General features: G+C 43.6%; 3 protein-coding genes and 1 long non-coding RNA gene across 7 annotated transcripts; all 4 read left to right on the top strand.

The window, feature by feature from the left end:
• Window positions 1-193: 193 nt before the first annotated feature.
• On the top strand, window positions 194-13784 carry LOC129593796 (uncharacterized). 3 transcript variants are annotated; one of them, XM_055490260.1, is made up of 8 exons: window positions 194-532; window positions 802-851; window positions 1360-3784; window positions 4067-4555; window positions 4966-6600; window positions 6691-8349; window positions 8463-10995; window positions 11216-13784. In XM_055490260.1, the coding sequence occupies exons 3-8, from the start codon at window positions 1364-1366 to the stop codon at window positions 12835-12837; spliced, it is 10359 nt and encodes a 3452-aa protein (XP_055346235.1). In that variant the 5' UTR covers window positions 194-532; window positions 802-851; window positions 1360-1363; the 3' UTR covers window positions 12838-13784. The 3 variants fall into 3 exon arrangements, with proteins under 3 accessions (XP_055346235.1, XP_055346233.1, XP_055346234.1); XM_055490258.1 differs by having other exon boundaries at window positions 194-536; XM_055490259.1 differs by lacking the exon at window positions 802-851 and having other exon boundaries at window positions 194-536.
• A 1036-nt stretch (window positions 13785-14820) lies between these two features.
• LOC129593690 (green-sensitive opsin-1-like) lies at window positions 14821-16500 on the top strand. Its single transcript, XM_055490129.1, has 3 exons — window positions 14821-15809; window positions 16015-16195; window positions 16484-16500. Exons 1-3 carry the CDS (start codon window positions 14940-14942, stop codon window positions 16498-16500), a joined length of 1068 nt encoding a protein of 355 aa, XP_055346104.1. The 5' UTR covers window positions 14821-14939.
• A 1340-nt stretch (window positions 16501-17840) lies between these two features.
• LOC129593760 (uncharacterized) lies at window positions 17841-19847 on the top strand. Of its 2 annotated transcripts, none has more exons than XR_008691116.1 (3): window positions 17841-18147; window positions 18448-18923; window positions 19153-19847. It is a non-coding gene; the product is annotated as an uncharacterized LOC129593760 (long non-coding RNA). The 2 variants fall into 2 exon arrangements; XR_008691115.1 differs by having other exon boundaries at window positions 19140-19847.
• A 1507-nt stretch (window positions 19848-21354) lies between these two features.
• On the top strand, window positions 21355-22613 carry LOC129593689 (uncharacterized). The gene is made up of 3 exons (XM_055490127.1): window positions 21355-21928; window positions 21995-22263; window positions 22365-22613. Exons 1-3 carry the CDS (start codon window positions 21355-21357, stop codon window positions 22575-22577), a joined length of 1056 nt encoding a protein of 351 aa, XP_055346102.1. The 3' UTR covers window positions 22578-22613.
• Window positions 22614-23713: the final 1100 nt, after the last annotated feature.

Below are 23713 nucleotides of genomic sequence, written 5' to 3'. Positions count from 1 at the left end.
AGACGGTGCTTGTTTATAAAAAAATCTTAAAACGAAGCTGTTATGGCAGTTCGCCTTCTAAAGACGTCAGAAGGTTGTTTTCCATACATCATCCGTGTCAACAATGTTGTCAGGAATAGATAAGTCCCGATAAGCACAGAGGTATATATAATCAGTACAAGGCTTTGTATTGCCACTGTATCTAGTATTGGGTAAATACATACTTCATAAAAGTTCAAAGCCATCCGAACCGATATTACCCAAAATGCATCGACAATGAATGTCTTCATACTGAGCTTATGTTTCTAAATGCACAGAAGACTCGATTTGATCGGATCTAACAAAGCACTGATTACTGATTTTGCTCAACCGTGACCTTTAACATTTGTTTAAATTCAACGTTGGCGCGCTCTCAACCTGCAAATATTAATTAATACAGTGCACTATTATTTCATAAGTTTTTGGGAACCATTATTAATCATTTGACTGTGGATCGGTTTCAAACTTCATCATTTATTGGGGTGTGTGCTCGCTTAAAGGAAAACCCATTCACGTCTGTATGTAACTGCTTTATTGAACATTACTGATATACACTGCATGTTAAACAATGATTTAACGAAGAAAATAGGAAAGAAGTATCACGAACGCCAAGGATCATATCTGCAGGAAGTCCTTTTTGTGAAGCTGAGCGGTAAACCAAGAAATTATGTATCAAAGCGGCTACTTTGCCGCAGTTTTTGTAGCAAAACACCTTTTGACTGTGAATTTGCCACACCCTTGTCGGCATAACAGCCTGCAGTAAGGTATTTTCTGCTTTACTAGGTTTTTTGGATCTGTTAAGTTAGGTCTTTTGGATTTGCAGTAATTAACGTGTAAGTGCCTTACTACCAAAAAGTTACTCGTGCTAAAATTAAAAATTATATGAATTAGCCTGGCTACTTTAAGACAAAGTGCGGGACAAAATAGTCATGCCGTTATGTGATTGGTTTCCTTCAGAAAAGCAGGGTGCAATTGCACCAAAAAGTGGTGCAATTGCATCAAAAAGTTATTGTGGCACCAAGTCCCGGTAGCATCAAGCTGAATGCAAAATTAATTACACTGAAATTGAGATTAAAAAAAAACAGCTACAGATCTGCGCGGAACATTTACCACTTGCTCGGCATGTATGTACGTATTTATCGTTGTTTGTATTTTGTAATGACAGTTTACATGTCTTGAATACATAACATAGATATTACATTTTATCTGTACGTGTGTGTAAGCACCAGAGTGTGTAACAGTACTGATGATAAAGAATTTTATAATGAGAGATGTCATCCGTAAATTTTTGTCTAATGCGTTTCAGACATTACGAGCATTAATAGTCTGGAATGGTTATAGGAAAATGACGATTGAAGCCCAGTTCGGAGGCACCTCTGACTCGACCGAAAGCCCGGATCATAACCGTTCTCCACAAGAGCTGGACGTCGTGGAAGAATGGAACAAAACGGATGCGCCCTTCCCATCGGCTGCAAATCTAATACAACTTTTTGAAGAATCAGTCGAAAGAGCTCCTCATAAACTGGCAGTCATCAACAAAGGTACACAACTTACCTATCGGGTGCTCAGTGAGCGGGTCAACCACCTGGCTTCGTACGTCCAAACAATCATGACAGCAAATCCCGACCAGCTGGTTGCTCTTTTTATGTACAAAAGCGAGCTCCTGGTCATCAGCATTTTGGCTCTCTGGAAAGCCGGCGCCGCATACGTTCCCATCGCTCCAGACTATCCAGATGATCGTGTACGTTTCATTCTGAACGACACCAGGGCAGTAGCTGTGCTTGCTAACGAATCGTATACATCGCGGCTGTCCATGCTGTATCCCTCGGACAAAATTATTGCTGTTGATAATCTGAAACCGCTCTTGTCGAAACCACTGCCACAACACAACGTCTCCACGTTGGCTTATGTGACATACACATCCGGTACAACGGGTCAACCGAAAGGTGTCTTGAAAGAGCACAAAAATGTCATCAACAGCATTGTCGACCTGTCAGCGAGATACAAGATGCAGGAAGGCTCCGAACGGATTGCTCTGTTCTCGGAATACGTCTTCGAGCCGTTTCTGCGACAAATGTTAATGGCACTTGTTAATTCCCAAACGCTCGTCATTGTGCCGCATCAGCATAAACATGATCCCATAAAATTCAGTAGTTTTCTGCAGCAGTCAGGTATCACCTACTTGAACGGCACGGCATCCCTGCTGCAGCAGTACAGCTACTCGGCATGTCCCGCACTTTCCAAAATATTATGCGCCGGAGAGGAACTAACGCAACACTGCTATAACAAAATCCGGAAAACCTTCACCGGCACCATTATCGACGAATACGGTCCTACGGAATCAGCTTTTGTCACCACAGGAAAGTTTTTCCCAGCAGGATCGGAAAGATTAGACCGCAGTATCGGAAAACCGTTGAACAATGTGAAATGCTACGTTTTAGACGAACAACTTCAGTCAGTCAAGGTTGGGGAAAGCGGTGAACTATACATCGGAGGCGCGGGAGTTTCTCCAGGATACCTGCAGCTGCCAGATCTGACGGCCCAGAGATTTCTCAAAAATCCTTTTCAGACAGAACAAGAGAAGACATACGGTCATAATGCCAGAATGTACAAGACAGGAGACCTGGCTAGATGGTTAAGCAACGGTGAGCTGGAATTCCTTGGTCGAAACGATAATCAGGTCAAAATACACGGCATCCGCATTGAACCCGGAGAGATCGAAGCACATCTCTCCGCGTGCCCGGGTGTTACACAAAGTGTTGTTGTGGCCAAAGATATCGGTGCAGTAAAGTCTTTGGTGGGATATTTCGTTGGCGATGCTGAAGAAAAAGCTATCTTGGGGTATCTGGCAACCAGACTTCCCCGGTACATGATACCACACAGAATGGTACGAATTGCACAGATACCGGTAACAACTAATGGCAAACTGGATGTTAGATCACTGCCGGACGTCAGCATTGCCTGCAACATCGAAAAAGTCCCCCCATGCAACCACTGGGAAAAAGAAATCCTGAACATTTTTGCAACGGTTTTGAATATCCCTTTCGATCATCTTAGCGCGACTGATGACTTTCTGTGCGTTGGCGGCGACAGCGTCCAAGCTATCCATGTTATCGGGCAGGTTCGCAAGCGACTAAGTACAGCTCTAACAGTCGAGGATATTTTTACAATGCGAACAGCACAAAATTTGGCCTCTCACATACAACGAAATTCTATCGTTAATGATGATAACTTATTACCGGTATACAACGAGGAAACCGACGAGAAGACAGGGGTTATGCCGGCCAACGGTCTTCAACAAGGACTATACTACCGATACCTTAAACAACGTGAAAGCGGAGATGCTTACACCATGCAGAATGTCTACCAATACCGGTCATCAATCCATCCTGACTATATGCATAATGCCTGGATACACACTCAGCGGAAGTACCCGGCTTTGCGTTTGAGGTTCGAGGTTGTTGACCAGAGGGTTGTGCAGATCGTGGATGACAGTCAAGCTCTTGACTACCACTTCGTGGATCTATCAAACGAGGGCGGTTTCGATGCGCAAGAGAGGCAGATTAAAGATCTACTTCACAGTGATCGAGCCGAGAAATACTATCTGGAGAAAGGCAATCTGTTTCGCATTTACCTCATAAAGCGGAATGATGAACTGTTTACGCTAGTGTTTAGTTGCCATCATATTATCGTGGATGGTTGGAGTATTGCTGTTATTTTTCGTTGTGCCCATGAGTTTTATACCCGCATGATCCAGTCAAACAGTGTAACCGCACTTCCTTCTTTTAATAATTAATCTCCTTATTCCTGGCCTCTCTCGAGAGCTAGAGCCTGCTTCGCCTTCTGTACGTAGCCGTCAGATACGTACACACTACAGTCGCATGGTGCAATGATGAGTGCTCGTTCGGATATAGAAGTATACTTACTTGTATTATCCATAGAAGTTGTTTATGTTTACGAATATTTGCGGGAAACTATTACAAGTTGGTTTAGATTAAGATGTACGGCTGTCCTTGAGGACGTCATTAAAGATCCAGTTTTAATTCAGGATCAGGTGACCTTTGAGCCGGACTGCACATACGCGGTTGCCCAACGACATCTACATGCACACCGCAAGGAGCACGAAGGCTACTGGCAGCAGCAAACGGCACGAATCTCCGAGCGATGTGATATGAATGGTATTCTGAAGGAAGAGCATAAATACAAAGTTGTCATGGCAAGTTACGACCATATCGAAGAACAGCTGGAGCAGAGTCTAATAATTAGTGGAGACGATTGCGCGCGATTGAAAATGTTTTGCTCCCAGAACGGCGTTACTCTCCATTCCGTTCTGCAGTTTACCTGGCACAAAGTATTGTCCGTTTGCGGTGGTAGCAGACAGACAGTGGTGGGAACAACGGTATCTGGACGTAATATTCCGATCGACGGAATTGAATCAACAGTGGGTCTGTTTATTAATACGTTACCGCTAGTGGTCAGTCACGAAAACGACAGCCATCAAAGTGTTATCGAATGCATCAGATCCATACAAATGCAGGTAAATCACTGAAAAAATCGGATAGTTAATTACTGGATGTTTGAATAAATCGGCGTAGAGATAAATATCCATTACTGTTTTTATCTGTTCTTGGAAAGACCATTTTAGCAATGTGCTAAACTCTCGGCAGGAGGTCGAGCAGTTCGTATCAGGCTATCAGCTTCGTTTAGTAGAGTATAAGCTAGAGAGTTTACAGTACGTATACTTCTATAGTATACTGTAACTGGTTAAGTCTGGTGGTACACTTTAGTACAGTGCTATGTAGTATACAGTTGTATGGACGAAGAAGAGGGAATTAAAAATTATGTCAATAACTAATTAACTATAAGCATTCTCATGTTATGGAACATACTTATCGTTATAGAAAATGATATGACGGAAAGGGCTCCACATTTTTTTCGCTCTTGCAGATATCAGCAATGAACGATCGAAGCAACGTGGAGCTGCTACACGTTAACACTGGGGCGTTGAAGCATGGTCTTTTTGATAGTCTTTTTGTATTGGAGAACTATGCTAGCGGAAGTGATCCACACCGAGACAAGATGGGATTTCAAGAGCAGCTTACAGTGGAAAAGCTGGACCATCCGTTAGCCGTTCTTGCTAAGGAAATAGGCCAGTCGATCAAGTTAACTCTTCTGTTTGCTGGGGACCTGTTTTCAAAGACCGCTGTCCTCCAGCTACTGGACGTCTTCGCTAAACTGCTAAACCAAATTAATGAAAATCCCGAACAAAACAGTAGTACACTGGATTACGTACCGTCATCACAGCAACTTCTTTTTGACGCGTGGAATAATACCGAAAGTCAGTTTCCCCGAGAGAAGACTCTGCACAATGTCTTCGAAGACATGGCGGCACGAAATCCCGACAAAACCGCCATCGTCTACGAGGACCGTCGCTTGACCTACAAGAAAACCAACGAACGTGCCAACCAGGTGGCGCATCACTTGCGCAGCCTGATTAACATCCATCCGGACATGCTAATCGCTCTTGTCTTGGATAAGAGCGAATTAATGATCCTTAGCGTCCTGGGCGTATGGAAATCGGGTGCGGCCTATGTACCTACTGATCCCAACTACCCTGACCAGCGAATTCAGTTCATCCTGCAAGACACCTCAGCCAAAATCCTCATTACGAATCAGCGTCACGTTGCACGACTTCAGCTAGTTGCCGGCAAGGACATTTTGATTCTGCCAATTGAATCGGTATTAAAGGGCGCTGCATGCCTGTGGCATAACGTCGGACCGACGTCATCGAGTACGGATCTGGCCTACGTCATCTACACATCAGGAACAACAGGGAATCCGAAGGGTGTCATGGTGGAGCACATGGGTGTGGTTAATTTGCAATTATCGCTGAGTAAAGTGTTCAAGCTTCAGCAACAAGAGGAAGTGTTCCTATCATTTTCCAACTATGTCTTTGATCACTTTGTGGAACAAATGACCGATGCGCTGTTGAATGGACAAACACTTGTTGTCCTCAACGATGAGATGCGCACCGACAAAGCCCGGCTGTACGAATACATCCAGCGCAATAAGGTCACTTATTTGTCCGGTACGCCATCTGTCCTGCAGATGTACGAGTACGATCGATTTGAACATTCGCTGACCCGCATCGATGCGGTTGGGGAGGATTTTAGCGAGCCGGTATTTAACAAGATACGGAAAGGTTTCGAAGGCTTGATTATCAATGGGTATGGGCCCACCGAGATTTCCATCACGAGCCACAAACGGTTATACCCGGTTCACGAAAAGCGAACCAACAAAAGTATCGGATTTCCGGTGGCCAACACTAAGTGCTATGTTCTCAATTACGATATGCAGTGTGTGCCTGTCGGTGGAGTTGGTGAATTATACATTGGTGGGGTCGGTGTGGCACGGGGGTACTTGAACCGTCCGGAACTGACCGCGGATCGGTTTCGGTCAAATCCTTTTCAAACGGAGAAAGAAAAACTACAGGGTACAAACGGACGGATATACAAAACAGGTGATTTGGTGCGATGGTTACCAAATGGGGAACTGGAGTACTTGGGCCGCAATGATATGCAGGTAATCCATTTGCTCACTGTTTAAAACTGAGATACTCTACTCCCCTACCCTACTCTACTCGTAGTAATCAAAGTATTCTTACATTTCTAGGTAAAAATGCGAGGACTGCGCATTGAAATTAGCGAGATCGAGACGGCTATGATCTCTTATCCCGGCGTCAAACGGGCAGTGGTAACGACAAAAGAATATACATCTGCTGCGAATGACGAAACTAGAAAATACTTGATCGGATATTACATGTCCAACGCTTACATTGCTGAACACGAAATGAAGAAGTTTCTGCAGATAAGCCTTCCCGAATACATGGTACCCCATCGGTTAATGCGTATTGAGGAAATTCCGATAACGGTTAGCGGCAAACTAGACATAAAGAGCCTACCAGATATTGACTATTCTTCACACCAAGCGATCGCTGTGCCAACCACTCCCGTGCAAACAAAATTACGTGACATTTGGTCGGAGATACTCGGGCTTGCCGCTGATGCAATCGGTATACACGATGATTTCTTTGGCCTGGGCGGTGACAGTCTCAGTGTGCAGCGGCTGTTTTTTGAAATCGCAAAAGCCTTCTCGGAGCCGCGCATCGATATTGCGTCCATTTTCCGACATCGGACCATCGAAGCGCTGTCAAACTGCATCTTAGCAGCTGCTAGCGCGGCACAACCCATTGTTTCCTCCCACATGCAAAACGTTCCGGTATCTTTGGCACAAGAACAACTTTTGTTCATCCAGGATTATGAAAATGGCACAAGTGCCTACAACGTCTCTTTAAGCATTCGAATTCCTTCGTCGGTGAACAAGAGCAACCTTAAAAGAGCCTTAATTTCGCTTATTGGCAGACAGCAAGCGCTGCGAACGATTTTTCAGCGATCGAAACTTGATGGCAGCTACGAACAGCACATTGTTGCCGATAACATCATCGACGAAATCTTTATGGTTGATGAACGTTTTGTCGACAAGCTCGAGACACTGGACAACGAACTCCAAACAACATCGATGCATGTGTTCAAGCTGAATGAGAAGTTGCCAATAAAGGTCACCGTTCTTGAGGTTGCAGATGATAAGCAGTTTTTGGTTCTTAACATTCTCGTTCATCATGCTTGCTTCGATGGATGGTCTTGGAAGATATTTCAGCAAGATCTTCATGCTTACTATACTTTTTATCAGAAAAATCAAATTTCTGTGTCACAGGTGCCAGATCTTCCAGATCTCACTATCCAGTACAAAGACTATGCTGTCTGGCAGCGGCAATTCCTTTCGCAGCCGAAACTAGATAATCTAAGAGCATTTTGGATGAAGCATCTTGATGGATTCGAGAGTCTCCGCCTTCCAACCGACTTTTCGCGGCCTTCTCACATCGACTATGCTGGAGAAAATGTCGGCTTCGAGATTGACCAGCAAACTACAGAACTGCTGAAAAATCTGGCAAAGCAACTTCGTGTCAGCTTATTTGCCATTCTATTCAGTGTCTACGTGTTTCTTTTAAGCAATTACGCCAAGCAGGACGATATCGTGATTGGCACACCCGTTGCAAATCGCGACCGGCTCGAACTGGAAAATCTGATCGGTTTCTTTGTTAATATGCTCCCTTTGAGAATACAGGTCAATCTGAAAATGAGCATCATGGAATACATTCAGGTTGTCAGCGCTCAAGCGATCGAATGTCAGACCCATCAGCAAATACCTTTCGGAAACTTAGTAAGAGGATTGAATTTGGATAAGGACCCCAGTCGCCACCCGATATTCCAGGTGGGTCATTCGAGATAGGTATATGAGCGCTGTACGGTTAGAAAAATGGTGGCGGACGTGGTGCAGCTACTATTATAGCGTTAACTGCTATTTGCTTTCTTTTCTTTTAACAGGTTGTATTCTCGTTGAATCCTTTTGAAACTGCCGACAAACCGGAAGCCGTGTCTCACGAAGGTGCTTTTGAAACACACCCTTATACACCGCAAACCCAAGTCAATGTTGTGGCGAAGTATGACCTAACTACGACGATTAGCGAAAGCGATGCCATGTTGAAAGGTCAAATAAACTTTGCGACAAGTCTGTTTAGCAGAACCACCATTACCAGCATGGCGGAAAGCTATCTCTGCATTTTGAGGCAGATTGCGAAACTAAATGCCGCCGATGACCGAATACTCGCCAGCTTGCATTTGGTCAAGGAAGAAGACTGTGTATTAGATGACGACATAATTTCTGTGTGCAATCGTCAACATGAGCTTACGCCACTCCTGCACTTGCTATTCGAACGAACGGCGGAAAGGTTACCAGCTTCCACTGCGGTGGTGTGCCGAAATACTGAATTAACGTACCAGACGCTCAATAACAGATCTAACCAACTAGCGCATTATTTACGGTCCATGTTCTCCATCCGTTCCGATACTTTGGTGAGTCTCTTTCTCGATAAATCCGAGACAACCATTATTACAATCCTCGCAGTCTGGAAATCCGGTGCCGCATACGTCCCTATTGACCCCAGCTATCCTGACGAGCGCATTCGATTCATCCTGGAGGATACAAGTACCAATATTGTCATCGCTAATCATCACTATATTAACCGAATACATGACCTTGTCGGTTCTACGGTGACAGCCATCGGAATAGATAGCCCAGGGTTTGTTTCAGTACTGAATAAACAACCATTGCACAACTGTAAATCATTTGCCGATGCAAACAATCTAGCCTACGTTATCTACACCTCTGGCACAACAGGACAGCCCAAGGGCGTAATGGTTCCTCACAGCGCTGTGGTCAGCCTGCGAAACAGTTTAATAGACCGCTATTTCGCGAGGGATATTGTCGATTCACCGCACCACGGCGTACTCCTTCTTTCCAACTATGTTTTTGATTTCTCCATAGAACAGATGGCTTTGTCGATACTAAACGGCAGAAAGCTGATCGTGGTGGCCAACAACTTAACCATTGACGATGAATTCTACACGTACCTGAATGAGAATCGACTGACCTATCTAAGTGGCACACCAACATACTTGCAACAAATCGACTTATCGAGAATCCCCAGCTTACAGATGGTCACCGTTGCCGGAGAGGCATTTACGCGCATCCACTTTGAGAAGATCCGAAGCGAATATAAAGGCATTTTGAACAATGCGTACGGCATCACTGAGACCACGGTGTATAATATGGTCTGCACATATCAAGCCAACGATGCATATCAGAATTCCTTGGGCAGCTTATTGTCCAACACGAAGTGTTTTGTTCTGAATAACAGCTTACAGCTTTTGCCACAAGGTGCTGTTGGTCAACTTTACTTGTCCGGCGACTGTGTTACACGGGGCTATCTGAATCGACAGCAGCTCACCAGCGAGCGATACCTCCCAAACCTTTTCCAGACAGAAGTCGAAAAGCAGCTTGGTGAGCATGCAGTAATGTATAAAAGCGGTGATTTGGTTCGCCGTGCTGCGGATGGCACGCTAGAGTATCTGGGGCGCGATGATACGCAAATTAAAATTCGCGGTTTACGAGTGGAATTGGGTGAAATTGAAGCAGTCCTGGCGATATATCCTACGGTTAAACAGTGTGTCGTACTGCCCAAAGGTCATCACGGAAATCCGTATCTTGTGGGATACGTTGTAACACAGGAAAATTGTTTACTCGAGGAAAACAAAATTCTTTCGCACTTAGGGAAAAAACTCCCAAGTTACATGGTACCAGCCATTATTATACAAATTAAAGACAAAATTCCGGTTACAATAAATGGCAAACTGGACATGAGTGCGCTCCCCGATGTAAACGCTGTACCGGTTCAGAAAGTGTACGCCCCACCTCGAAACCATCTAGAACGACAATTCTGCCAAATCTGGGCGGATTTGTTGGACGTTCCCAGTGTCGGTATTGATGATGACTATTTCCGCCTCGGCGGCGACAGCATTGCGTCACTGCAGCTTATTGGACGAATGCGTCAACAGACACAGACAAGCGTTACCCTCAAGGATATTTTTAGGTTCCGAACAATACGCGAGATTACCGAGAACGCCGTTTCGCCCAATCGAATGCAATATGCGGTGGATATCCTGAATACTGCAACTGAACAGGGGATTTTAAGCGGAACGGTTCCGCTGCTACCGATCCAGAAGTGGTTTTTCGACAAGAAATTAAATAACATAAACCACTGGAATCAGTCTTTTGCCATTAAAACACCACCGCTTAATTTTCCAGTGCTGCAGGAAGCTGTAGAAAAGCTGATCAAACATCACGATGGTTTTCGTCTAAGATTCCGAAAGATCGGAGATACAATCGCACAGAATTACGAAGTTAACACCGGAAAAGTCCCGATTAAAGTGTTTTCCGTGGAACATTATCAAAATCCGGAAAGCATTCTAAATTTTCAGAATGAATTCGACATTTCAGGCGGTCCCATATTCAGCATTGGTGAGAATCCTAATTATTGTTTATTTATACTGGCCCGTATGTCGTTAGTCATAGTCGACGTAGCATTAGTAACGCAATATATTGTGTTTCGAGATATCCGATAAATTACGACACACCCCCTAAGCAACAAAGCTATCTGTAGGTATCAAAATTAGAATTTTCCAGATTTTTTTCTCCACCTAGTGAAAGGTCACGTGACTTCATATAAATTACGCTGCAGGTTATTTGCACGGTTACTGCGATGGTTCAGCGCGAGTGTGGTTTGCGATGCACCATTTGATCGTCGACACTGTCAGCTGGCGAATTATCTCTGACGACCTCAAAACCCTCTACGAAGGTGGGCAGCTGGGCCAAAAACTCACAAGTTACCGGCAATGGAGCAAAGCCATCGAAGGCTATGCTAAAAACGCAGAAGCGGAACAAGCCCTATGGAGAAAGCTGAGCAGTGAGGCTGATTTGTACAACAAGCGTATCTTAACACCATTAGTCACCCGGGATAAAGCTTATCAAAACACTATAGTCTTGTCGAAAACAGAAACCGACCGCCTACTGCGACGAGAAGGAAACCTGAAAATGATCGAGATCAGCGATGTCCTGCTAACAGCGCTAGCGTACGCCCTGCAAAGTGCGACCAAACAAAACACTAACTATGTCACCTTGGAAGGCCATGGAAGGGAGCCCTGGAACGGTATGGATGTCAGCCGGACTGTCGGCTGGTTCACAACGATGTATCCAGTGGCTTTGCATGTACGAGGCAGTTTAAAAGAAACACTGCTGCACGTCGTCGAGTATTTACATAAGGTCATTCCAAATAAAGGCTTGGGATACGGCAGCTTCATTGGTTACGAAAGTACTCTGCCCAAGATCTGTTTTAACTACCTAGGCCGATTCGGTTTCCAGAAGGATACAGATTGGACATTGACGGACATTCGATCTGATTACGAAAAGGATAGGTCAGCTGACAGTCACCTTGCGAACAAGGACATCGTGGAGATCACGGGACTTTGTGTCGATGACGAAATACGCTTTAGCATAAAGAGCCAACTGGCAAACGAAAGAACCGAATGCCTGGCTTTATCTTTTAAAGAAACCCTTCAGCAAATTATCGACCTGGAAGCGAGCACATTGGCCGAATTTGAGCCTTACATCGACCTTCCCGGAAACGAGAACGCCCCCGTCATTTTCGTTTTTCCTCCTGGTGAGGGAGGCGCCGAGAGTTATCTGAACAATTTGGCTTCAGAGCTAAAAGCTTTCCATCTGATTCTTTTTAACAACTATTACATTTATCGGGACAAACCGGATATGACCTTTGAAGAGCTTTCCAGATTCTATATTAACTACGCAAAACAACTGCAGCCATGTGGACCCTACAATCTTCTGGGATGGAGTTTTGGTGGCACGTTGGCGCTCGAAGTCGCCCGCCAGTTATCTCAGAATGGAGACAAAATTTCCAGTCTGATGTTTATTGATTCATACTTCGATGTGCCGGCTGCAGGGCGCACTATTGGTTGTCCCGATAAGTACATCCTCGATCGTATTCACTATCGGTATACTCGGGACAGGACAGACTTTCAGGACATGATGAGAAACGTCCAGAATATTCTTCTCTTCCGCGCTATTCGACTAAGTGACATGTTTTCTGCGGAAGATGAGCGGCTGTTACACGCACATTATTTGCAAACACAATACAACCATCTGGACACGTTAATGGATGCAGCATCGGTGCAGCTTATTCTCATGGAAGACACGCACCATTCATGGGTACGCAATCCGGACACTGTGAGGCGGATAGGTCAGCGCATTCGGTCTATTTTTTATAGCTGCGATACAATTGCCGCCTAAAGATGCTTAAAAAAGTGCTGTTGACGAAAACAGCTTTATCTGCATGGCTAGGTCATGGAATCCTCAGTGGCTGGCACGATTATGTCTGAACACCTTTTTGTAGTGCGTTGTAAGTAATAAAAAAGGAAAAATTTTCCCATTTGAAAATCGGTTTACCCATTACACCAATCCTTTGTACATGTATCTTACCGTCTTAAAGGTTTAGCATTATGATCCCGAGGGCGATTTTTGTGTATTGTTAATCGGACTGACACTTTTATGGATTCTGAGTTATGCCGTCATCCGTCTGAATCTGAAAACTTTATGTACAAAAACCCAATCAGATTTGATTACTTGCTCACTTCCGCATTTCCGTTTTGTGGGCTGACTGGTGAAATGGGATTTGCGGCTTTTCCACTTGTCACACCTCCGTTTCTCTCGATTGTATCTCAAAGTATTAAAAGCTAGTCCCTAAAAAGACTCTACAGAGTGGTAGGGTGGACCCGCTAAGATGAGGCCCAGGAAGTATGTGCAGGCCACATGCGGCACCTGCTGGGTGGTTCTGCAGCGTCCCGAAAGCCCAAATCTCCCCAATGATGGTAAAAAATGGTTGCTTATATGGTTGGTTGTATTCAGGGTTTTTGTTTTCTTGAACAACGTTGCTTTTCAATTTTACCGATAGACCGATAGTCATCATTTTATAGAAGTTCATAGTTTTATGGGTTTCTTTAATAATGCGGGTGGTACGGAGGCTTTTCCAGCTGCCGGACTCCTAGGTTCGATCCAGCTATAGCTAGGTACAAGTAATCAGCGGTCATAAAGTTTTACCAATTGGTTGACAACAGACGTGCACATAACAGCAACAAGTGACCGTTAGTCGAAAAAAATTTTAAAAACAGGCTACTGTGGCTTATAACGTGGTTTTAAAATACAGACACCTTTTAACGTGGAATCATTACAGTACAATGTCGGCCACTGCTTGAATCGCGATTCAGTGCAACGGCTTAACAGATATCAAAAAAGCAAAACGGTACGGTTGAACAGTGCCGTACTCAAGGGGCCGTACTTTTTGTAAACATACAAAACGATCTTATTTAATACATTTTTGTATGTAATACAAAAAGACCCTTGCGTACGGTATTGTGTTGAAACAATGGACTTCTTCGATGACTACTTCTATAAATAAAATGAGGGTGTTTGATTTCGACGTTTCCGTGTGTCATACAGTATAATATGCATATACAGTACATATATGCAGCATAAATAAAACATCAAAAAAACAAACATCAAAAGCCTGCCGTTTGCAACTTGTATATTGAGTATTGTATAGAGTATACCAGAGATTTCATATAACTTTATATAACTTTGTCACTATAACGTATAAAAATTTCAAAAATCGATCCAAGAAACCCCGGAGGCGGTAGCCGCAGGTGTTTCCTGTATGTACTATAATATGCTCAAACGAAGCTGATCTTGCCATGAAACTGCACAAGCACACCAAACCATCAGCGATAATCCAAACAAAGGAGCAAATTATTCAGCAGATCTTGAGCTTATGCCATTCAACTAACAATAAAACATAAAAACATGTTAAAGCAATTTCTAAAGTGTACTCTCAAAGTGAAGACATGTAGGAGGATTTTGCGCCAGTGTTGTATTTAAAAGAGAAATTTAATCGCGATTGTCATTTCGCATCCAGACAATATGCGTTGATTTGATTCCCAGAATGCGTGGGGCGTTGATTCCCAGAATGCGCTGACCGCAGTGTGAACATAATATCTGGAAAAAAAATTTAATCGACAAGATGGAATGCTGGAATAAAAGAGCTCGTGAGTCGTGATTGATCGTGCGGTCACAAGAAAAGATTAAGCAGTCGCGGGCACTGCCTCACCCTTTCTTCGTGGCACTGGGAATTAGCAGCTAATTTGAATAAAAACCTTGTTAGCACTTCTATTGATTCTGTTAATCGGAACACTTGCGATGATGTGCAACTCACCTGTAGGTATAAGTGCGAATATAAAAGCCGGGATTATTCCATCAGCGCATGAATCAGCAACCGCAACACATCAGACATCTTCATGATCAGACGTTGTCGGCTGTGGTGAGCACTCTTTTATGCCATCATGGGAACATTCAACGATTCTGCGGCAACCAATGTTTCACTGCCAACTAATTCTGTTTTTCGTGTAACGTCGAATGCCACCATCTGGTTAGCTGTTTATGCACTGATCTGTGGATTCGGCATCATCCTTAACTGCTTTCTCTTGGTGGTCATCTTAACACAGCGAAAGCTCCAAACGGGTTCCGGTTGGCTAATCGCTCACAAGCAGATTTTGGATGTGATACTCTGCGCTATTATTTTCCCCATAATGATTTCCCCGGTAATCAATTTGTATGTGAACATCGAGGGGCTAACGGTGAACTGCGTGTGGGCTCAGTTTGTTCAGTTGACCTTGATGCAGGTTGGCTACTGGACGGCTTTTTTTCTGGGTGTCAACCGGTTGTTCGCGCTGCTATTGCCACACAAGTATTCCGTCATTGCTGCGAAACCCTCCTTAGTCGGATGTATTGCATTTTCTTGGTTTATCGTACTCGTTTGCGATATTCCGACCCTGTTCAACATTGGCATGAAGTTCGGTGTTACGGTGAACTCATGTGGAATCCTCGGCCCTACTGACAACTTCACATACATTGTGATGACCGCGTTCGGGCAGTACATTCCTGTGGTACTCTCGGGTGTGATCTACATTACGATATTTTTAACAATCCGGATTAAGATGAGCAGTCGAGTGGGTGCTGCGGGACAACGGAGTGATGTCTCGCGCAGGCGAGTGGTCATTGCCAAATTGCTGTTCGCGTCCTACATATGGAATACGGTGTGCAGTCAGCTGCCGATTGCCTTGATACAGTTGGTACCACGCAGTGCCGGCAATCGCGCGCTCCTGTCGCTGTGGTTGCGCACCATTCACGCTCTGGAATATGCCGCCAATCCGGTACAAAATTTTATGGTCGATTTGTTTGTCTGCCACAATACCAATATGTATTCATTAAACTGCGTGTGCAGGCAGATATTACAAGTACTGAAGTACATAACGACAGCGTAAATAAAATTCCTTGGCACTCATACCTAATTTTTCAAATTTTATTTTTCTTGCAGCAGTGTACAAATCATGATAGCACTGCAAGAATCTATTGCAGATGTTCTTCCTCTTGTTAAGCGACGATTACCAGCAAGGCAGCAAACAGCTTTTGAACGATTTCATTCGGTCACTGCGCACTGCGATCAGCAGCTGCTTGTTATTCTTGTACAATCGCATTGTCGTGGATTCGGTGGGAGCCGACAATCGAGGAGTCGGCGGAAAGGACTCTAGCACTCGAGGTAGATGGGACGTCAGACCAACAGCCGTATCTCTCCAGACTGGATAGTGCTTTTTTTTCGCTGCGCACCTCCCCTCTGAACATTTTGCCAAGCTTGCATCCTTTCATTCAAGTAAACAATTCACGGCGGTAGAAACGTTGCCACCTCCCATAGGACAGCGGTCGTATTTTTTGTGCGTGGATGGTATACCTTATAAGGTATAGCTTGCGAGAGACAGCAGATGTCCAGCGAATTTCCTAACCTACAAAATTATTTCAATTCTGCTGATTTAATTTTATTGCATATTAGGTTTCGGTAATAAGTAATGCCTTTTCATCACCAGGTATTCATTCAGTTCAACTATTGTACGTATTGATTATGCATTATTGGTTTTTTAATATACAGACACAACATTATTGCTTCTCGTGATCATGTGCTGCAGATGATCTTGTTAATTAAGCGACGATTACCATTTACCAGCATGGCAGCAAACAGCTTTTGAACGATTTCATTCGATCGCCACTGCAAAATATCGGCTTCTGTACCTTTTTAACTAGATTCGTTATAATTTGTCATACAGCAGTCTGACAAATTATAAAGAACTTATTTAAAAAGATGAAGACTTCTGATCATGAGTCTTCAATTAACAGATTTTGCGGCTAATGTAAGCGATGAATCGCAGCCGCATGAAGTATACATCCTTGTATAACTATGCAAAGAACTAATTATAAGTAATGGTGTCTTTCAACACAACCATTAACTTCAAAAATAACAATGGACAAAGGGTTGAAATTATATTCTTAATATAACAACTGCCGTTTCGCACCAGATACCTGCAATCATATTTTGACGCTGACCAGAAAAATTGCGCGACACTAATGAATGCCGGCACAGTGCTACTTCCGTTACCACTTGAAGACGTCTGCAACTGGCACAAATCGAAGCGAAAAAATAGGAGACTTCTATTACGAGTAGTTTAAACTGCATTAAAGGTAATTTTACGGTATGCAGGATCTAATGAGGTCCCACCACCAACTGCGATCTATAATTTGACCATGCAAAACATCAGAACTTAAGAAAACTTTTAATTTGCTTGATGCTTCTTTTTGCTCAACGGTGCACCCGTAAATAGATGTCGCATATAGGTACGCTATAGTTATTAGTTAGTGTGCATGGTCCAAAATTACAAACGAGTGCGTAGAAGTATCGGCATATTATTCTGCCTTAAAAAGCACAGCCCTGACCTTTCAATCAGATCAGCGCACAAGAATGCCTTATTCATAAGAATGCATGAAAGCGGCAGGTTCTATTAACAGAAAAGTACACTTTGATTGAATTTCAGGTTAATGGGTCTATACACATTTCTACTTGCTACATACAAACGTGCAAAAGCAATAACATAAAATTAATAATCTTAAAATTCTCCAGTATTATCACAAAAATAAGTCCCGACCTTTGAATTACCTCGTATAAATAACACAATGAGCTTAAGAAATAGCAAATTAACCGAAACATTTGCAATCGGCTAGGTTTGATGTGTTGTGCACGTTATAATAAAGGCTACTCGTAATTCATATGCATGTTTGACATCCTTGTGCAGTCACGAAGGTGTGTTGAGGAACTCTCAAGGTGTTACCCGGAAGTGTGGGCAAGATGGTGAATGCGAATACGCTGGCACCCTGAATCGCTTCAGCCACGTAGACAATTACTTTCCTTATACGCAAAATAAAGAAACAGAATAACTGGTGCGTGGCAGGCTGAAGAACAAAATCAGCGACGTGCTAAGCCAAAACCGAGATACCCAAATGAGAACTCGTAAAGCAAGGGATCAGTATGCACATGGAATAGTCTGATCGTGAAGAAAACGTCTGGACCAAGTTCGAAGAAAACGTATGGATCGGCCGGCGTTAAGTTAACGAAGCATCTGGATGGCAACTTGTCCGAATGCTCCATGTTACCGACAATGGAGACGGGTATGCATTGCCGACTTGATAACATGTAATATCATTCAACGCGTTACTTTGACAGTTGGTGGGCTTTTAACTTTGGGCTTTTTGACAGTTCTCCTGTCTTCCTTATTAAACTGCCTTATCGTATCTATGCCAATAGCTTCCATTAGAAATCAATGGTAAACATAAAATTGTTTAGCAAAATAACAGCATTCATACTTTACAGAACGAGATCAGCCAAAAATTTGTGCTTTCCAACGCAGGGGTTTTTATGTGTTAGAGTTATTGTTTCTAATGGTAAGGTGCTTTTTTTATATTTTTCAGGATCAAAGAAACATTGGAGAATGTACCGCGTCCGCCACCTCTTCTGTTATCACGGAAGCAGTGACTATTTACTGACTAAGGGATGTGGTAACATAAGCGTAACCAAGGAATACGGCGCACGCCCACCGAATGTCATCTCTGCACTAATTCATAGATCTCGAATATCGATCACATTTACTGATCAATTATGAATATCAAACAGACTTGCTGATTAATATTGTAAATACAATGTAACAAAATAACTGTTGTGACGGTTTACTAAGCTGCTTATTCGTATTACTGAATAGAACCACACGAGATCGATTTCTTAAAAATTGAATTATTTTACGAAGCTATGCAGATTTGTTTGAATCAGCTGGCTGACAACATTAATTCGCCAGCCAAACAATGGCGACAAAATCTCATGTCACTATATCACCGCCTTGGGCAATATCATCAACACAACTTCAATGCCTGCCAAGGCACTGGACACCAAGGTACAGCCCCCAGTAAATTATTCCACATAACTGCACACATCATTGCTTAGAATATTTGCGTACAATCTGGACATAAGAGTCGTGAATATCGAGTATTCTAGAGATACTCACAAATCACAACGTTTGTTCTACATATTATGTAGACAGTAGATCTACCGAACACTGCGCCTTCCTAACCCGCAATGATTTCCAATTTTGCCTTTTACTGTTTGTCAGTTTCCGCGTTCAGATGGCATTTGCCCACAATTTCCCCGGTGGAGTGCACGGAAACTCGTCCAGTGAAGGAGGCGCTCCGCACCCACAAGGCATGCATCCCACCTGGACGAGGCCAACGCGTCCACCCTGGACCGGCTCGACACGGCCGCCATGGACGAGATCCACACCTGCGGCGCTGCCCATCACCTGCTCCGACACCGGCTCGGGCTGCAGCGCTCCCGGACAGTCCTGCGCCGTGTCCGGCAACTTCCACGTCTCGCTGTCATCCATCCTTCCAAGTCTCGCTGTCATTTATCTGCGGCTATTACTTTTGCGGCGGATTTGGCCATTACATAGTAATTGCATCTTGCGAATATCCCGTGAGTTTTATTGCCATGCAAACAATGTGCTCGCAGATGCAGCCACCCAGTGACCATTCAGCTTACTGGAATACGCTTTCATTCGTGTTATTTAATGACTTAGTTGTTACCACCAGACCTGTGCCGAATGTACCGTGATAAAACAATAGGAGTGAAAAATACAATCGATGTGAAAATGCAAAGGTTGTCAACTAAATTTACACGCACTGTGACCATTAGTAATTCTAACACAGCAGCTTGTTCGAAACTTCATATAAGTATACAAACAAGCAAATCAAAGCAAGAATATTTCCGCAATACTATCTTGCTCCGGAATCGTGCCCATTACTCATACACCATTCCCCGTTGTATCTGGAGGGCAGCCTCTGCCGAAAAAATCTTTGACGTCTTTCTGGCTAATAGCAGCGGCTATACGGCTTCCGATCTCCCTCAAATTTCTTAATACCATCTCCCTAAGGTCTGTAAAATACGAACTGGTACCTTGGTTGAAGCCGTCTGTGATTCGTTAGCTTTCCTCTCTCGGCTTGCTCCGATGTCAACTGTTATTGACTTCAACGAATGCTTACTGCCTTGAAATGTATTATACCACCAGCCTATGAGGCTGCTGTTCTAGTGGGGTGGCGATCAGCCTTTACCACGATTATGCGGATGTTAGGATGAAAGGTGGCACGGCAGGCAACGATGCTGGCCGAGGACACCCGAGGACACTGATGTAACCCAATTATACAGGTGGCTCCGATTGGGATGACACATGTTCATCCCAAGCGTTCAAACGCAACAACGTAACTCAAGGCTTGTTTAATGACAAGGGAATCAAGAGATGTTTAATGATAAGGGAATCAAGAGACGGAGCAAGATTTAGTGCAAGAGATTAGGACAAGGTTGATCAAGTTGATGCAAGCTGAGTACTTACAAGACTAAATCTAGAAATTCATGAGAAGGAGAAGTAGCCGGTAAAGTAGGCAGAAATTCCTAACACGATGGAATGATGAATCATAACTGGGTGGCCTTATCGGTTGTACAATTAATACTATCGCTACAATATTTAGTTTTTACGATTAGAATAAAACAGAATATGTTATCTGTGGCATAGTTGATTAGCATTGACAATTGCACTAACACATATAATTTCACATACTAATTTCCGCAATGGTTACTAAGGGATTCAACGTGAAACAAAACAGTGGTGGAAGAAGGCAGTAGTTTCCTTTGCAAATGTCAACCTACAAAGATATTTCCTAATCGCCGGTTTTCTTTAGAGGAGCACCAAGAACGTAAAGTTATACGAGGACATCTGATTGCTTATACAACTTACAAATAGTGCCTACAAATAGAGTGAACTGCAGTCGAACAAAGTTAATAACCGCAAGTTGGCACTTCGGCTTAGATCAAAGCATTAATCCATTAACAACCAGAATTTCATCCTTCCAGGACACAGTTGCCGGAAATGAAGGATGCCGCTCCTCTAGCAAAAATAGTCTGGAATTATGGTAATCCACATCACGCAGACAGTATAAACTATTAACAGCTCCTCTAGATCTGTTGTTCATTGCCTTGCAACCTACCGTCGCCGTCCTTAAATTTTGCGGATTCCAGCGATGCCAGAAAAGCAAGCTTTTGTGACTTACGCACTTTATTACCGATGGGACGAAAAGGAAATTACATAGTAATGTAGCGTGCAGTAATACAACGTGCGCAGGTTCGATAATTTCACCAATTATTGCAATCATAATACTGACGTAATGCGGTGATCCTTTTTAGCCAGTTATATGCAACATTAAGTGTGCAACCGTTAATCTGCAATCTGCATCCGATAAGATCTTAAGAACCAGCTATTTATCGCATATAAATGCACAATGGCTTCATATGCCAACAACAGCAGTGTCGAATTCAATGCTACAATTCAGAGTGCCCCGTGGAATCAACCGATGTTTACATTTTCTATGACCAACGGCATCAAAATCTGGTTGATCGTCTTTGCCATTGTCTGCGGCATGGGTACGATTCTCAATGGTCTAATTTTCTTTGCGGTTGTCACCCAAAGGTCACTCCAGACCGGTTCTGGTTGGCTAATTGCGCATAAACAGTTTCTTGACGGTCTGATCTGTGGTGTGGTTTTTCCGCTTATCACTTCACCAGTTCTCAATTTCTGGTTGGGCAACGCTTTGCCTGCCTTCGATTGTGATTTCCTGATTTTCCACCAGCTGTTGTTGATGCAAGTGGGATACTGGGTGGCGTTGTTTTTGGGCGTCAACCGTTTTGTGGCTTTGCTGTTACCGCACAGCTATTCCAGAGTCTCCAACCGCAGGATGCTAGGAGTATTTTTTGCTCTTTCATGGATCATCGCCATTTCGTCCCAGCTGCCGGGCGTATTGGGCTTCGGGCTTCTCAGCGGCGTTTCACCATTCCTAATCTGTTCCACGTTACAAAGTGAGGTGACCAGTTACCTAGCATTCAGCTTTTCCATTACACTGGGACAGTATTTGCCGGTTTCAGCGCTGGGTGTGCTCTATGTCACCATTTTTGCATTCGTTTGGAGAAGACGACGCCGGATTGCCAACGAAGGGGCGCCGGGACTGAGTCGCGAGGTGTACGACAAAAAATACGCCATGGCGAAACTGCTGTTTGCGTCATACATCTGGAATACGGTCTGCAGTCAGCTGCCGATTATACTGCTGCTATTGATTCCGCCGCGTATGCGGGTGGGACCGCTGATGGCGTACTGGATGCGAACGGTGGTTGTGTGCGAATATGCCGCTAATCCCGTAAGTTATTCAATTTTGTAAATTGACTGCTGTAATTTTGTGACCTTTTTCAAAGTTCAGTTGCACCAGCTAAAGCATTCACGCTTCGTTTCGCGGAATAGGTGTTCTTCTTCGCATTAAGTCGCGATTACCGGAATGGCTGCGGCAAGCTGCTGCGTATGCTTCTTGACACTCCGGCAAAAGTACTGGGTGCCTGCCTGCTGTATTTGGGTAATAAGCTGGTTAACCATGGCCAAAAGCCGCCAGATGACGGGAAGAACAGTTCAAGTGGATCGCGCTCTGCTACGCAACGAACAGCAGCAGTCCAGCAATAACTCTCGCATTAGAAAAGCGAGAAAAATGGAAAGAAATCTCGGCGCAATCACGGGGAATAACCCAGCCGGTTTTTCCTAGATATCAAGAAAACTGAAAAGATTATTGCGGCACTTGCGGTGTCAATAATATTACAGAGGATATTTAATTCAAAAGGCAAAACAAAACTTCCTGCCATCGCTTTGCACATTTTTTAATGGCTACGTAGTTAGCATAATCTTATCAGGTAAGTAATTGTATGCGTCGAAAGGCTAAGTATTTTGAGCAAAATCTGTTTTCAAAAATATCGAGGCAGACTATATGGAACCAGTACGATTACAATTGTACTCGTACACACAGAACTAATGGTTGGCTCGTACTGCATAAACTTCCAACAGGAAATATTACGTTAAGCTTTGACCGAGAGTTACCTCAGACCTAACATAATAAAAAGCAAAAAAGCACTTTTAAAATAGTCGCGTCCAGAAAGAGATCATTTAAAGTTTTAGTTGTTTCATAAACTTGGGCACAAGTCCTTAGTATTCCTCAGTACTGCTCCACAGTAAATCATGCCGACTGTTGGCATGATTTACAATACAAGATTTAGTTTAGCGTCCTTACAACAAAGCATTCGTTTAAGAAGTCAGTACTGATCTACAGTTGTTTGCAAAACAAAACTGGATACATTTACATAATTATTATACGTACTTATCAGTACAAGGTATATCAGACAAAGACATGCCGGTAGCTCTGCGTCGTTTGCGAGATGCCACATTCAACTTACCATCCAATGACCTTCTCGTAAGAACTAGATACAGTACAGTAAGTACCTTGCTAACCCTAGTGCCTCTATATCATGACAGACCAACTCGATCGAGCGACGGCTGTATTGTATACAGAACTGACAGGAACGCAATATACATACTTCACGCTTCCCTGTTTGTAAATTTTTTCTAAGACGGGTAGCTCATTCCATGCTTATGAGCAGTTGAGCATGCTCGCTCAGCCTACTGCGTATCCTCGTATGCAATAATTGCTATGCCATGCGAAAGTGACCTATCAAAATCCTGTTAGTATAACATCCGGTTAAGGAAACTTCCAACAAAGGCGCGAGTGCAACTGTGCTCCGAGAAAGCGAAGGCCAGCAGATCTGCTTCAA

This window comes from Paramacrobiotus metropolitanus, unplaced genomic scaffold (assembly GCF_019649055.1).
Source record: "Paramacrobiotus metropolitanus isolate TYO unplaced genomic scaffold, Prichtersi_v1.0 Parri_scaffold0000063, whole genome shotgun sequence".
In the NCBI taxonomy this organism is placed as follows: domain Eukaryota; kingdom Metazoa; phylum Tardigrada; class Eutardigrada; order Parachela; family Macrobiotidae; genus Paramacrobiotus; species Paramacrobiotus metropolitanus.
The sequence above is the reverse complement of the archived record's forward strand: the minus strand, read 5'-3'. Positions and strand labels throughout refer to the sequence as shown.

Excerpts from the sequence above, each read along its gene's own strand:
- LOC129593796 (XM_055490260.1), top strand. The coding sequence starts at position 1,364 with ATGACGATTGAAGCCCAGTTCGGAGGCACCTCTGACTCGACCGAAAGC. Across the intron at positions 4,556-4,965 it reads TCAGATCCATACAAATGCAG|ATATCAGCAATGAACGATCG; the intron begins GTAAATCACTGA and ends TCGCTCTTGCAG. Across the intron at positions 10,996-11,215 it reads CGGTCCCATATTCAGCATTG|GTTATTTGCACGGTTACTGC; the intron begins GTGAGAATCCTA and ends ATTACGCTGCAG.
- LOC129593690 (XM_055490129.1), top strand. The coding sequence starts at position 14,940 with ATGGGAACATTCAACGATTCTGCGGCAACCAATGTTTCACTGCCAACT. Across the intron at positions 15,810-16,014 it reads TGGAATATGCCGCCAATCCG|ATGTTCTTCCTCTTGTTAAG; the intron begins GTACAAAATTTT and ends AATCTATTGCAG.
- LOC129593689 (XM_055490127.1), top strand. The coding sequence starts at position 21,355 with ATGGCTTCATATGCCAACAACAGCAGTGTCGAATTCAATGCTACAATT. Across the intron at positions 21,929-21,994 it reads AATCTGTTCCACGTTACAAA|CGCTGGGTGTGCTCTATGTC; the intron begins GTGAGGTGACCA and ends TGCCGGTTTCAG. Across the intron at positions 22,264-22,364 it reads GCGAATATGCCGCTAATCCC|GTGTTCTTCTTCGCATTAAG; the intron begins GTAAGTTATTCA and ends TTCGCGGAATAG.